This window comes from Staurois parvus, unplaced genomic scaffold (assembly GCF_062004578.1).
Source record: "Staurois parvus isolate SC_StPar_1 unplaced genomic scaffold, SC_StPar_1.0 ptg000438l, whole genome shotgun sequence".
NCBI lineage: Eukaryota > Metazoa > Chordata > Amphibia > Anura > Ranidae > Staurois > Staurois parvus.
Window position 1 is genome coordinate 4,529,027 of NW_028318234.1, and position 15,695 is coordinate 4,544,721.

Consider the following 15,695-nt stretch of genomic DNA (forward strand, 5'->3'; position numbering starts at 1 on the left):
GAACAGCGATAGTAAATCAGAACTACTTACAGAATTGAGTGATAATGATTCGTGGGGGAAATTCGTCATCAGAAACTGAAAACGATTTTGCGACTGAGCTCAGCAATGTGCGAACTTGGCGCTCTATTTCACATTTCAGTGTTTTTGGTTTGATTATATTATTGAATTAAATTTTTTATTATTTTTATATTATTTTTATGATTATTTATTAAATTATAATTTATGATTTTGTGTTTCAAATTTTATCATACCCGGGATGTTTACTAGACTCTTGTTCGGACAGATTTCAGTGAGTTTTTCCTAAAAATTACAGCCTACAATAAAAAAAATACATATTTCCATGCAAAAAAATGGTACCGCTTTCAGCACCAAAAATCTGAAATAATCATACCGCCAGGGAGGTTAAGAGACTGCTTCTAATCTCAGCTTGTTACCTGTATGAAAGACACCTGGTAGCCAGAAATCCTGCTGAATGATAGGGGATCAAATACTTATTTCCCTCATGAACATGCAAATCAGTGCATAATTTGTTAGACATGCATTTCTTTAGAATTTTTTGTTGCTATTCTGTCTCTGTGTTACAGTACACCTACCATTCGATTTTAAGACTGATCATTTCTTTGTGAGTGGGCAAACATGCAAAATCAGCAGGGGATCAAATACTTATTTCCTTCACTGTATGTAAATATAATACCAGTATATATCTGTACATTTAAGCATCTATTTATAAATGTTTTCATAAACCCTTCACCCAGGATTCATACTTTTTTACATTTCAATACAGTTAGAAAAGGTGTGAATCTTGTGTAAAAACATTTATAGCTATACCCTATAGTGTCTGCTTATGTCACAGGGAAAAAAATCTGATTCATTCTATAAATGTATATGTGACATCACTGTGGGATAAGATAGAGAAGCATATACAGTATATAAAAGCAGAGACACTCACATTCAGCAAACATTTTCTGTAGGTGAATTTTCCAAGTCCATGTGTTTTAAATGAGAGTAAAAGGTCTATTTCACACACGCTTCAGCTTGTATAAGAGCAGTGTGAACAACAAGCAGTTAAAAAGCATTTGTAAAGCTTTAAGCAAACTTTGTTGAAGTTTTAAAATACAATGCAGATTCATTTTGTAACAGGCTAGGATCTAGGGGAAGCTAGGGTGGACTGTGCCCCCCACAGATTTTAATTGTGCCCCCCAGGTCTCTAAGAGTGCATTCACTGATCCATGAGGCACTCTGATGGGGACAATTGATATAAGGGGGGCCCTGCTGGGCACAGTTGATGAAAGGAGCACCGTTGATGTAAGGGGAACTCTGATGGGTGCAGTTGATGTAATGGGGTACTTTATTGTTGTAAGGGAGGCACTATGATGGGGACACCTGATATAAATAGGGACTATGATAAGGACTGGAGCCTTAATGTAAGGGGGGACTCTGACAGGGACACTTGATATAAAGAGGTAGAGGTTCTGGTTAATCGTCCTAATAACAACCTAATACATACTAGTGCACCACCTCTGTCTATCTTATTTCCAGATTGTGACTCGTGGTACAGAAGCGTGCTGAGTGAACAGAGAATACTGTCTCCCTGCATCTCTGTCATACTGTTGACGGTTTGCCCCTGACTTTTTATACTGCACCCCCAGATCAGATAGGCTAGATCCAGCCCTGGTTAGTAAATATTGAACTTAGTTTCTAATAAGAGTGCTGCTTGCCACTTTAAACAAGCAGCTAGTAAGTTTCAACACTAGGTGAAGCTTGATGAAACCTGCTGAAGCCCACTAGAAGCTTGGATAAAGTGACAATCAGCACTGATATTAGGATTTTTGTAATACATTTCCAAAAGGGAGCTGAAGGGTGCTTTAAAGGCTTTGGGAAAGCTGCTGAAAGCTTTGCAAAGGTCTCATAAAGGTTTGCTGTTCACGCTGCTCTTATACAAAATCGGAGCCTGTGTGAACAAGGCCCAAGAGAACTCTTGGAGAAAGTCACCTTCGCTACATTATAAAGGGATCCATTAGTTTTTTAGCTAACTGATAGGTTTTATGTTTTAAAATATTTATCCAGCCCACAAAATATCACTAGTAAGAAGTGCTGTTATTTCCTCACAAGCACCAGAGAAGATCTAAACCTGATTTATGACTTTGTTAATTAACGACTAAAGGTTTCATCCCTTAACTGGTGTGATACAACATATGAAAAAATTCAGTAATACATTTCTTGCCACAGAAGGCTATTTTCAGAGGTACCTTATTGCACAGATGTAAGTGTCTGATTTCTTCCTAACAGTCTGTCTCATAATACAGAAAGTCTGACAAGATTTAATTCTCCATCAACCAATAAGTGAAGTAAATGGAATGACGGTAGGCAAGGCAGGATTAAGTCTGTACTTGATCAGTAATTTAAAGTATATATATGCCATTTTAGAAAGAGTAGGCAATAGATAGAGATGGCTGTGTCCACAGATTACTTCCTGATCTCTAGACACACAAGGAAGCAAGAGGAAATCTATCCAAATCATCAAAACAAGTGTTCTTTTTATACAGTCAGGTCCATAAATATTGGGACATCGACACAATTCTAACATTTTTGGCTCTATAAACCACCACAATGGATTTGAAATGAACAAACAAGATGTGCTTTAACTGCAGACTGTCAGCTTTAATTTGAGGGTATTTAGATCCAAATCAGGTGAACGGTGTAGGAATTACAACAGTTTGCATATGTGCCTCCCACTTGTTAAGGGACCAAAAGTAATGGGACAGAATAATAATCGTAAATCATACTTTCACTTTTTAATACTTGGTTACAAATCCTTTGCAGTCAATTACACCCTGAAGTGTGGAACGCATAGACATCACCTGACGCTGGGTTTCATCCCTGGTGATGCTCTGCCAGGCCTCTACTGCAACTGTCTTCAGTTCCTGCTTGTTCTTGGGGCATTTTCCCTTCAGTTTTGTCTTCAGAAAGTGAAATGCATGCTCAATCGGATTCAGGTCAGGTGATTGACTTGGCCATTGCATAACATTCCACTTCTTTCCCTTAAAAAACTCTTTGGTTGCTTTTGCAGTCTGCTTTGGGTCATTGTCCATCTGCACTGTGAAGCGTCCAATGAGTTGTGAAGCATTTGGCTGAATATGAGAAGATAATATTGCCCAAAACACTTCACAATTCATCTGGCTGCTTTTGTCAGCAGTCACATCATCAATAAATACAGGAGAAGCAGTTCCATTGGCAGCCATACATGCCCACGCCATGACACTACCACCACCATGCTTTACTGATGAGGTGGTATGCTTAGGATCATGAGCAGTTCCTTTCCTTCTCCATACTCTTCTCTTCCCATCACTCTGGTACAAGTTGATCTTGGTCTCATCTGTCCATAGGATGTTGTTCCAGAACTGTGAAGGCTTTTTTAGATGTCGTTTGGCAAACTCTAATCTGGCCTTCATGTTTTTGAGGCTCACCAATGGTTTCCATCTTGTGGTGAACCCTCTGTATTCACTCTGGTGAAGTCTTCTCTTGATTGTTGACTTTGACATACTTACACCTACCTCCTGGAGAGTGTTCTTGATCTGGCCAACTGTTGTGAAGGGTGTTTTCTTCACCAGGGAAAAAATTCTTCGCTCATCCACCACAGTTGTTTTCCGCGGTCTTCCGGGTCTTTTGGTGTTGCTGAGCTCACCGGTGCGTTCCTTCTTTTTAAGAATGTTCCAAACAGTTGTTTTGGCCACGCCTAATGTTTATGCTATCTCTCTGATGGGTTTGTTTTGTTTTTTCAGCCTAATGATGGCTTGCTTCACTGATAGTGACAGCTCTTTGGATCTCATCTTGAGAGTTGACAGCAACAGATTCCAAATGCAAATAGCACACTTGAAATGAACTCTGGACCTTTTATCTTCTCATCATAATTGGGATAATGAGGGAATAACACACACCTGGCCATGGAACAGATGAGAAGCCAATTGTCCCATTACTTTTGGTCCCTTAACAAGCAGGAGGCACATATGCAAACTGTTGTAATTCCTACACCGTTCACCTGATTTGGATGTAAATACCCTCAAATTAAAGCTGAGAGTCTGCAGTTAAAGCAGATCTTGTTCATTTCATTTCAAATCTATTGTGGTGGTGTATAGAGCCCAAAATGTTAGAATTGTGTTGATGTCCCAATATTTATGGACCTGACTGTATTTGTTATGGTGACAAATACAAATTTTGGATTTTCCCTTATTTTCAATCCAAGTGACAATGGACAATAGGACAGAGATGGTGAATTTCCTAAGACGGACACGTCTTAACAGAGGTTCTATTCCTTCTTCATCCTGTCCAGTATTTAAAAAAACTAAAAAAAAAGAAAAGGTTTAATTCAAGAGGTACACAGCAGTTTACATTAGTAGACAAAATCTTAATGATGGGTTTATTTCCTTTTGTAGCAAGGAGCATAAGGATTTGGCAAGGAGGCTTGAGGTTGAAGAGCCTATTATATCGCAGAAGTATATGGTAGGCACAGTGGACACCAGAGTCCCGATGTTCAGCTAAAATTCAATGGAAAGAAGAACCTCAAAAAAAGCGAATCATGGCAAATGCAGTATATATTTTATAGCTTATCCTAAACTTTTTATTATAAAAATGCATTTCAAAAGGCACAGTTGACGATCCCTTTTTTAGTAGACCTCAGTTCCTTCAGTGGGTTCATGAAAGGTAAATGTGAGTCCCACTATCTCTTCAACACTCCTGAGGAAGGTAAAATCTGACTTTTTCCTGCACAAGGCAACTTTGACATTTTCAATTGTGCATTTTACAGGTTGGAAATGAGGGGGTGCTGGATTTCACAAGAGTGTAAACCTCCCACCTTCAGCTCTACTGTGACAGCTAGTGCTCTGTTGTGTGCTGAACAACCTGGAGTTGTTCTTCCATAAATTTCTAGGAGAATCCAGTTGGAGTCTACACAATTTGTAATGGCCACTCTTTTTCCAAGGAGTATATGGAAAATGCATTCCAGAAAAAGGAAACAGGAGGTATAGTCACAGCAGAGCCCTGACTGTAATGACCTGGACCAATTGTAGAGGAGATCTCCTTGCCAGAAAGAGTAGATTTCCAAAGGTCTGCTTTAATTGCTTTTGTCTTTGTTATAACAAGTGTAATTTATGTTGATCTATGTGTATTTTTGCTTTGTTCTGCTTTCTTTGATGAGTTGCACGTTTGCCTCGCTAACGTTTCATCTCATTTCTTCCCGCATCGCTAGGAAAGTAACGATATCCTGTTAGTGGATTTACACACTGAAATCGACACCAATCAAAACTGCATTAAAGGAAATCCTTTCACCCACTCTTGTTCTTCTGTTCCTCATCCCAAAGCACGGTCACCTTTCTCATCTGAAAACCCATTTTCCACCAATCTCAACTTTTTTCCTGCACCTAATCCAGATCCTTTTAGCGATGATCCTTTTGCAACTGCAGATCAATCAACTTCTTCTCCACATGATTCTTCTAAATCTGTCAATCGTGAAACTGAAAACGCAAAAAGCCTAAGGAACGGGCCCGACAGCAATGGGAATCTAACTGACGACATTGAGTTTGGGCAGCAGTTTGACCAAATAACCAGCCATTCCGGTAAACAGGAGCCAAAGTCAGACCAGTGGCCTTTTAATGGTAACCAGTCTGCTCCTGTTGCAAGGACTCAAAATGGCGTGCTAGGACACAAAGAAAATGGTTCTCTAAGCAGACCTAAACCAAATCCATTTAGTGACTGCTCATCCAAAGCAGGGAATGTGCAAAATGGCCTAAGAAAGAACTCAGAGGGGAATTTCAATCACAAGAGCGACAATGTCAGCCCACTTTCTTCTGACCCTATAACTATTAGCCCTCCACCTCAGAGCACCAAGCCCGGAAGAGGAAGGAGATGTGTAAAGGTGATTTTATTTTTGAATACACTTTTTCTGTGGTGAATAGCAGATTTCCACAGTCAATGAAGACAGCTGAAAAATATGTATTTGGTGCATACATATTGTCAGTGGTTCAAGGTAATGTAGCTATCATCATTAAGGATGATGTGCTCTCTTCTCTGTGTTGTCCCTGAACACTGACAGTTTTTATACAATTATTTTTTTGGAGAAAGGGCTCAGTTTTCACAAGCATATCCATGCTGGGAAGCTTTTTTGAAGTTGTGACACTCAAAGGTGGCTGAAGATGCTCTTCTAGCTTAGGCAGCAATAAGAATAATAAGACCCCAGATTTCAGTTTGATGTGAAGGTTTGACTTTGCATATAATAGTAGTTTTAATTATTTTAGTTATTTTAGTTTATTTAACATGTCTTTAAAGAAATACTGTTACTTTGCTTATTCATATTGCAACCCCCTTCCCCTCAACCCACTGATACCTCTTCAGCAATCCTCCCCAGAAACATTTGACCTTCTCCCATGTAACCAATTGCTAGCCTCAAACATGGGTCACATCACAGAGGGGGTAATGTCATTGCTCCCTCTAGGCTCGAAAACCAGCTAACATTGGGTATTGTACTATAGGCTATGATGGAGGAAGGAGAGGTAGGGGATTGCTGGAGAGGAGAGTGTCAATGGAACAAAACTCTGCAAGATACCCAACTCAACCTTCTAGCAATGCAACTGTAACATCCCTCACCGGCCGCTATCCTCTTCCAGGTGCTGGGTTTTTGGCTTTTTGATTGGCCGGTGCAGGATGTTGTGATCCCATGCATGTTCACATGCATAGCTCAGTGTGCATTTTATAGGAGACTATGAGCAGGTAGGTAAGTGTGTCTTATTGCAATGGACATATAGCATGTCTATTCTGCTATAAAAACTCTCCTGCTCAAAATTTTGCATTGTAGGATTAGTTCTGCTTTAAAGTGTTACTAAACCCAGGACCCTGCATTCACTATATCTGGTCTCCCCGGACCCTGCATTCACTATATCTGGTCTCCCCGAACCCTGCATTCACTATATCTGGTCTCCCCGGACCCTGCATTCACTATATCTGGTCTCCCCGGACCCTGCATTCACTATATCTGGTCTCCCCGAACCCTGCATTCACTATATCTGGTACCCCCGAACCCTGCATTCACTATATCTGGTCTCCCCGGACCCTGCATTCACTATATCTGGTATCCCCGGACCCTGCATTCACTATATCTGGTCTCCCCGGACCCTGCATTCACTATATATGGTCTCCCCGGACCCTGCATTCACTATATCTGGTACCCCCGAACCCTGCATTCACTATATCTGTTCTCCCCGGACCCTGCATTCTCTATATCTGGTCTCCCTGGACCCTGCATTTACTATATCTGGTCTCCCCGGACCCTGCATTCACTATATCTGGTCTCCCCGGATCCTGCATTCACTATATCCAGTCTCCCACAGTACACAGAACATAGAAATGCAATTATTTTAGTAAATATAAATTGCTAAATACCTTTTCTCATCAGCAGTATATAGCAGTCTTGTGACCTCTATCAGTGTCCAGCTGGTTAAAGCTTGTAGGAGGAGTTTTCATTCTGCTCTAACTGTCCTATGACATACTGAGCATGTGCAGAGTGACTCCTAGAGCTCTGTACTATAAGCAGATGGATTGGGGACAGTAGAAGAAGGGGAGGATCAGAGAAGACAGGATCAATCAGCCTTTTACACAATACGGAGGATTAACCCCTTAGGTTTCACAGTGAGTATAAGAAGCATGCTTTACGGTATATACAGACTGGTTTTACTATTGTGGGTTTAGTAACACTTTAAGTGAGAAGTAAAACAGAGCAGCTAAACATTCACCTAAAGAGTGACCCTCTGAATCCCACCATCTCTATCTGTACATATCAGAATAGTCATACAATTAGGGAAACGCCTAGAAGGAAGTGTCAAGGGACATCACCTCAAAGTATATGCTTGCAAATGTCACCAAAACCTTTTTTCCCTTCAATCAGTTTCTTTCTTATCAAACTGCAGTTGATACAGGAGCTTATTAATTTATTTTGTTGTTTGGGCAAAAACCTCTTTAATTCCCAATAGCAATGTATAGCAATGGATACTGTGTGTGTGTGTGAGTTTATACACTCACCAGCCACTTTATTAGGTACACCTGTTCAATTGCTTGGTAATACAAATTGCTAATCAGCCAAAAATGTCTTCAGTTACTTCCTGGTTTCAGTGCCTAGGCAAATGATGTCATACATCCCAGGAGTCTTCAGGAGGGAAGGGAGGGTTCTCAGCTCAGTCTATGCCTGAGCTAAGGGCAGATGGATTCCATGAAGTAATTGATAAATCATCTGGCCTTTTTCAAGGTGGCCACGGCCAGAAATGCCAGGGGGTGTTTTTCAAACTGATTTCTCGGCAAAATAAAGTATGGAGACATGGTTTGATGGGTGAGTTTGCTTTGAATATTTAAAATGAATGAAATAGCATTTTTAGTTTGTGGTGATCAGATGCAGTGCAGTCCCACTTTAAATCCCCTTTTTTTCCCCCATTCTGATGCCCGTTTTGAACTTCAGCAAGTCATCCTCACCACGTCTAGATGCCTAAATGCATTGAGTTGCTGCCATGTTATTGGCTGATATGCAGTCTGTGTTACCAAGCAATTGAACAGGTGTACCTAAGAAAGTGGCTGGTGAGTAATGTTTTGGTTTTTTTTAATTTGCTTTGTTTGGTAAGTTAATGTAATTAAATACTCTATTAGCCTTATTTATTAAAACAGAAAATATCCTTTTGACTTTTCACCATAAGCTGGGAAGACTACCCATTTGTTCTATCAAATTGCTGCCTCTGCAAATCTGCTCAAAACTAGTTGGAATATCATTTTTTTTCTATTATAATTGGTTTAACCAGAATGCAGTAAAGATATATGCTATATACTATTCATCAAAATCATGTGTAACATGTGGATTATAGAATGCAAAATAACAGTGAGTTTCCCTATGGGATATCCAGCTGTTCAGCTAGTAGAAGGCAAGGTTAGAATCAGTCTTCTACTTTATACTGGGTTAGGCTGGGAATATCAGGCAGCCCTGTCATTTAAACAGTAACCCACATGTATGCCTATAACCAAACTTCACAGTTATTATTTTTATTGTATTTATTCATATCAGATACGTATATAGCACTGTCAATTTATGCAGTGCTTTACACACACACACACATATATATATATATATGTATAGTACATTCACGTCGGTCACTAACCCTTACATTCATACATACACATACTAGGACCAATTTTGACAGGATCCAATTAACCTACCAGCATGTCTTTGGAGTGCGTGAGGAAGCCGGAGTACCTGGAGGAAGCCCACACAGGCACAGGGAGAACATGCACACTCCAGGCAGGTGGTGCCGTGGTTGGCATTTGAGCCAACAACCCTGGCAGAAGTGCTAACCCCTTAGCCACTGTGCTGCCCCACAGTTGCTATAAAGTCTAAAGGTTTTCATTTTTTACATTTCAGGTGCCTAGGGATTAACCCATCAGTTTTTTTTTCTTGTTTTGCCATCTGTGTCACATTCAAAAGAATACCTCTCAATTCTTGACCTGCAGAAAACACAACAGGAGAACTATTGTCATCATTTGGGCAACATCCTTTCTATTCATTTCCTGGAACCACTTTTTTTTTTCTTTTGCTACCTCACTTTAGTCCCAGGAATAATGGTACCTTTGACGAATATATGTGATGGTACTCACTAGCAAGGACACAAATAACATCTAATAATTTGTACCGGGGGAAATTATATCTCTCTCTCTGGAGTCTATACCTCTTTTAATACAAGAGAGGATTTTGCTCGCTTTAGAAACCACAGCTTGGCATTGCATGCAATTATTAAGCTTGTGATCTACCAGAACCCCCAGATCCTTCTCCACCATTGATTCCTCCAGTTGTACCCCCTCTAGTATGTATGATGCATGCATATTCTTTTCCCCAAGTGCAGAACCTTACATTTATCAACATTAAACCTCATTTGCCACATAGTCGCCCAATTAAACAGTACATTGAGGTCAGCTTGTAAATTGGAGAAATCCTGTAAGGATGTTATTCCACTGCACAGCTTGGTGTCATCTGCAAAGACTGAAATGGGATTTATAATTCCAGACCCTATATCGTTTTTTAAATATATTAAAAAGTAAGGGTCCCAACACTGAACCCTGGAGTACACCACTGACACCCCTAGACCATTCAGAGTATGAATCATTAACCACTACTCTCTGAATACAATCTTTTAGCCAGTTTTCTATCCATTTACATAAGGATTTTTCCAAGCCCGTAGACTTTACCTTACACATTAGCCGTGTGTGGGGAACTGTGTCAAATGCTTTTGCAAAATCCAAGTATACCACGTCCATCGTCACCCCCTGTCCAAGGTTTTGCTCACCCCCTCATAAAAAGAAATCAGATTTGTTTGACAACTTCTGTCTTTCATGAATCCATGCTGTCTGTTTCTTAAAATATTTTTTTCCAGCAAGAACTCATCTATGTTGTCTTTTATTAAATTCTCCAGTATCTTCCCAGCTATAGAAGTTAAACTAACAGGTCTATAATTACTTGGTAAAGATGTTGACCCTTTTTTAAATATTGGCACCACATTGGCCTTACGCCAATCCAGGGGTACTATGCCAGTCATTAAAGAGTCCATAAAAATTAGAAACAATGGCTTTGAAATGACAGAGCCCAATTCTTTAAGGACCCGTGGGTATATGCCATCCAGTCCAGGTGCTTTATTCACATTTATTCTGTCTAAATATTTTTGGATCATATCAATTGTGAGCCAATGTGGATCATCTGGAGCTGTGTCAGTACCATGCCAATTATGGACAAGAGCTCCCCCATGCTCCTTTGTGTACACAGAGCTGAAGAAGATATTTAATAAATTTGCCTTCTCTTTGTCCCCAGTCACCCTCTCTAGATTATTTTGTAAAGGGCCTACATGCTCGGACTGGACCTTTTTACTATTAATATATTTGAAGAATTTTTGGGGGTTGGTCCTGCTATCTTTTGCAGTCTGTCGTTAATTTTCAATTTTTGCAGCCTTTATTTCCTTTTTGCATATTCTGTTATATTCTTTGTAATGTTTAAACGATGATCGCGTTCCTTAATTTTCATATTGAATAAAAGCTCTTTTCTTATTATCTATAGCTTTTTTAACTTTGGCCATAAGCCACATAGGTTTGATTTTTAGCCTTTTAAACTTGTTGCCCATGGGAATATATTTTGCAGTGTGTTCACATACAGTCTATTTGAAGAACTCCCATTTCTGTGTTGTGTTCATTGATGCCAATATTCCCTCCCAGTCTAAGTCTTGGAGAGCAGCTCTCAGCCGTGGAAAATTAGCTCTTAAAATTGAGCATTTTTATTTTTCCCGTATGTGCTTGCTGTTTACAGCTAACAATAAATGAAGTCATGTTATGGTCACTGCTACCCAGATGTTCTTTTATATGGACATTCGTAATAAGCTCTGCATGGTTTGAGATTACCAGGTCCAGCAGAGCATCATTCCTAGTTGGGGCCTCTATGAACTGTACCATGAAATTGTCCTGTAGTAGGTTTAAAAATTGTTGCCCTTTAACTGTACCTGCAGTACCATTACTCCAGACAATTTCCAGGTAGTTAAAATCCCCCATTATTATCACTGTCCCAGCCATTGCAGCCCTTTCCATCTGTGCAAGGAGCTGAGTCTCCACCTCCTCATTAACACTGGGAGGCCTATAACAAACTCCAATGATAACCTTTGTAGTACACACCCCCATGTGCAGTTCCACCCATAATACTTCAGCCTTAATCACACTCTCCATCAACTAGGTCCTCTTTCACACTCACTCTGAGATCACTTCTCACATAGAGACAGACACCGCCACCTTTTCCTATTTACCCCGTCTCTCCGAAAGAGAACATAGCCAGGAATATTAATGGCCCAGTCATGTGAAGAATGAAGCCAAGATTCAGCAATAGCAATTAAATCATAGTTCTCTTTATGCACCAAACCTTCCAACTCACCTATTTTGCTTGACAGACTTCTGGCATTGGTGAACAAACACTTTAATTCATTGACACCTTGTTCACACGCAGGGGCGGACAACTCATGGGGCCCCTGGGCAATAGGGGATCATGGGGCCCCTGTGTTCTTGCCCAAACTCAAAAAAGCCTATGAAAAAGGTACCAGAGGCATCTCATGGGGCCCCCTACTGACCCCAGGCCCTCGGGCAGTGCCCGAGTTTCCAAATGGTCAGTCCGCCCCTGTTCACACGTATTTTGCATATTTTATATTTTCATACAAATGGTACCAATTTCACTGGTTGTTTGTAACATGGGAACCTTCTTATCTGCAATAGCCTTCCCCTCATCTTTCCCTATCCACCCACCAATAAGTACTGACTGCTGTCTGATCTGTGTACCCCGTTATAACCTAATTCCCCCACCCCCCTCGTTCCTTGTTTAAATACTCCTCCAGCCTTCCTATAAACCTCTCCCCTAGCACAGCAGACCCCCTTCCATTTAGGTGCGAACCATCTCTATCATATAGGTTGCACTCCAATGAAAAGTCAGCCCAGTGCTCTAGAAACCCAAATCCTTCCCTCTTAAACCAGGTCTTCAGACATGCATTGAGTTCTTTAATCTCCCCGTCTTTCCTGAGTTGCGCATGGCACAGGTAATATTTCAGAGAATATCACCTTGGAGGTCCTTCCCTTCAACTTGCAGCCTAGTTCTTTAAATTGATTCTTAAGGAGCCTGCACCTTCCATGTATTCTGTCATTGGTTCCAACATGAACCAAGACAGCTGGGTCATGCCCAGCCCTTCCCAATTTATCAACCCGGTCCACCACATGCCGAACCCTGGCACCAGCGAGACAGCAAACCATTCGGTTGAGGTGATCCTGGCGACAATTTATTCTATCAGTCCTTCTGATTATAGAATCCCCTACTACCGCCAGCTGTCTAGGCCTTCCTGCACTACCCTCACCACCCCTCCCAGATGATCTGCCCTCCTGGCTATTAAGGATAACAGTGAAATCCAGGGCTGCCATCCCTGATCTTGCCACCCCCACATCATCACCCAACTTGGCAAATCTGTTTGGGTGCACAAACCCAGGGCCAGCCTTCCTTTTCTGTGAGCCCCTACCACTCCCTCTCGTTATAGTAACCCTTCTTCCTACCTGATAATCCTGATTAGCCCCTCTGCCCTCCACATCAATCCCATTAGCTACCTGCTCAGACAGCAGAATACCCCTTTCAAGGTTGTCAGTTCTGCCCAGTGTTGCAACTTGCTCCTCCAGATCTCGAACGCGAGTTTCCAGAAGGGCAACCCGCTCACATCTGTTGCAGCAATATCCATCCTGGAGCTGTTGCTTCATTGTTGCATACATGTGGCACACTATACACTGCACAAAATCTTCCACCCTGCTAGCACTCATATCCCAGTTACAATAGTAATAGAAAATATCAGTTGTCACTTACAGGTTAGTAGACTCCTGTTATAATCTCCTGTTTCCAACTCCGGTTTTTAACTTCACTTATCAAATGTCCACTTAGTCAATAGTCCACCAAGCAAAATACAGGCAAGCTCAGAGTGAGCTCTACAGAAAGTTATATAGGACCTGTATCACGTGTGATAAATTAACCCTTCCCCTTAATTAGCAGACTGAAGGAAGACAAAGGAAGAGTTCTAGACTTAGATACTCTTTAGGTTCATTGGTGAAACACTGCCTCTATAGTAAAATTACTTTTAGCCCAGTAAAGTTCTGCAGGATATGTACACAATGCAGTAAACTGTTAATTACAGCAGAAATTGTGAGATCTGGGCAGTCCAAGTGATAAACTGACATAACAACCAATCTAGCAGTTGTCAGAGTTGCCATGTTGCCAGTTTTGGGTCTATCCTAGTTTGTTTCATTTTTTACAAATGTTTAAAAAAATTCTGACTTGTGACTTTCTTTACTTCATGCTGCCACCTATGTGTATTAATGGTAAGTACAACAGTGTTTGCAAACCAGTGCCGTTCATTGAATGAATCAATATGTTTGCTGAGATAATCAAATCTTTCAAAAACTATTCCAGAACCAACATAGGAATGTATTGCACAAACAGCTGAACTAGGTATGCCAGATGTCCTCATCCTAATGTAATTGCGGCTTTTTTTTAGGTAATAGACATAAGAGGACACAGCTGCTTTTTATCTGAGGGTTAAACCACCAGGAAAAATAACCTTGTTAGAAATATCTGTTTAGCTAATGTACAACTCACACCTCTGTACCTTGGTGTCCTAGAGCAGGGGTCTCCAAACTTTCTAAACAAAGGGCCAGTTTACTGTCCTTCAGACTTTAGGGGGGCCAGACTGTGGCTATCGGGAGTAGAAAATGTCCCAGCATAAGTTGGAGTAAACAATGCCCTATCGTTGGTGTCATTGGTAGGAATTGTTCCCCATTATTGGTAGGAATTGTGCCCCAACATTGGTTGGAACTGTGCTCCAACATTAGTGTAGTTGGGCACCATTGTTGGTGTCATTGGGAGGATTGTGCACTATCACTGGTGTCAGTGCGAGGAATTGTACCCCATCACTGGTGTTATTGGACAGAATGTGCCCCATCTCTGGTGTTGTTGGGCCCCATTGTGTCATTGGGAGGAACTGTGCCCCATCATTGATGTCCTTGGGAAGAATTGTGCCCCTTTGTTGGTGTCAGTGAATGAAGTAGTGCTTAAGGGCTAGATAAAAGCAAGCAAAGGGCTTCATTCGACCAATAGGCTGCTTTCACACTGAGCAGTTTTTGCAGCACTTTTGCATTAAAAAAAAAGGCACAAAAAAGCTCAAGAAAAATGCATCCCTTTATATGCAATGTATGTCTTCACATTCATCCATTCTACTTCCCTTGCAGTGTTAAAAATCCTACTTGATGCATTTTTGGTGCATATTTGGTGAGTTAAAAAAAAAAGAAAAGCACCAAAAACGCACCTCCCTTGAGGTCTCGTTCACACCAATGTGTTTTTTAGGGCTTTTTGCAGAAACACACTACAGTCCATTTAAAGTCGTTTCCTATGGGACACGGTCACATCTATGCTTTTTAAAATGCTGTGTTTTTGGAAAGGGTCAGGGACTTTTTAAAATGCAAAATGTTGCATTTTTGGTTCAATAGAGACACTACAGAATGTGCACGTAGTGTATTTTTGATGAGTTTTCACATGTTTGCTGTGTTTTTTAAATGTTTTGCGTTTTAATATGCTGAGCAACAAGTCGGCCAAAAAAAAAAGAAAAGAAAGGAAGGGAGGGAGGGATGGAAGGAAGAAGGGGTGGAAAGAAGGAAGGGAGGGGAGGGTGGAAGGAAAAAAGAAAGGGGTGGGTGGAAGGAAGGGAGGGGTGGGGGAAAGGAAGGAAGAAAGGGAGGGATGGGTGGAAGGGAGGAAGGAAGAAAGGGAGTGGTGGGCAGAAGGAAGGAAGGAAGGAAGGAAGGGAGGGGTGGAAGGAAGGAAAGGGTGGGCAGAAGGAAGGGAGGTGTGGGTGGAAGGGAGGGGTGGAAGGAAGGAAGGGAGGGTTGGGTGGAAGGAAGGGAGAGGAGGGTGGAAGGAAGGGGTGAGAGGAAGGAAGGGGTGAGAGGAAGGGAGGTGTGGAAGGAAGGCAGAGAGGAAGGAAGGAAGGAAGGGAGGGGTGGAAGGAAGGAAGGGGTAGAAGGAAGGAAGGGAGGGGTGGAAGGAAGGAAGGGAAGGAGGAAAGGAGGGG

At 41.3% G+C, this 15,695-nt stretch overlaps 1 protein-coding gene across 2 annotated transcripts in view; it reads left to right on the forward strand.

The window, feature by feature from the left end:
• Positions 1 to 15,695, forward strand: part of DAB2 (DAB adaptor protein 2) — a 251,154-nt gene that overhangs the window by 189,489 nt on the left and 45,970 nt on the right. For both annotated transcript variants that reach the window (XM_089687820.1, XM_089687821.1), the window contains exon 10: positions 5,246 to 5,911. In XM_089687820.1, coding sequence (XP_089543946.1) covers positions 5,246 to 5,911 — 666 coding nt within the window. The remainder of the gene's footprint in view (positions 1 to 5,245; positions 5,912 to 15,695) is intronic.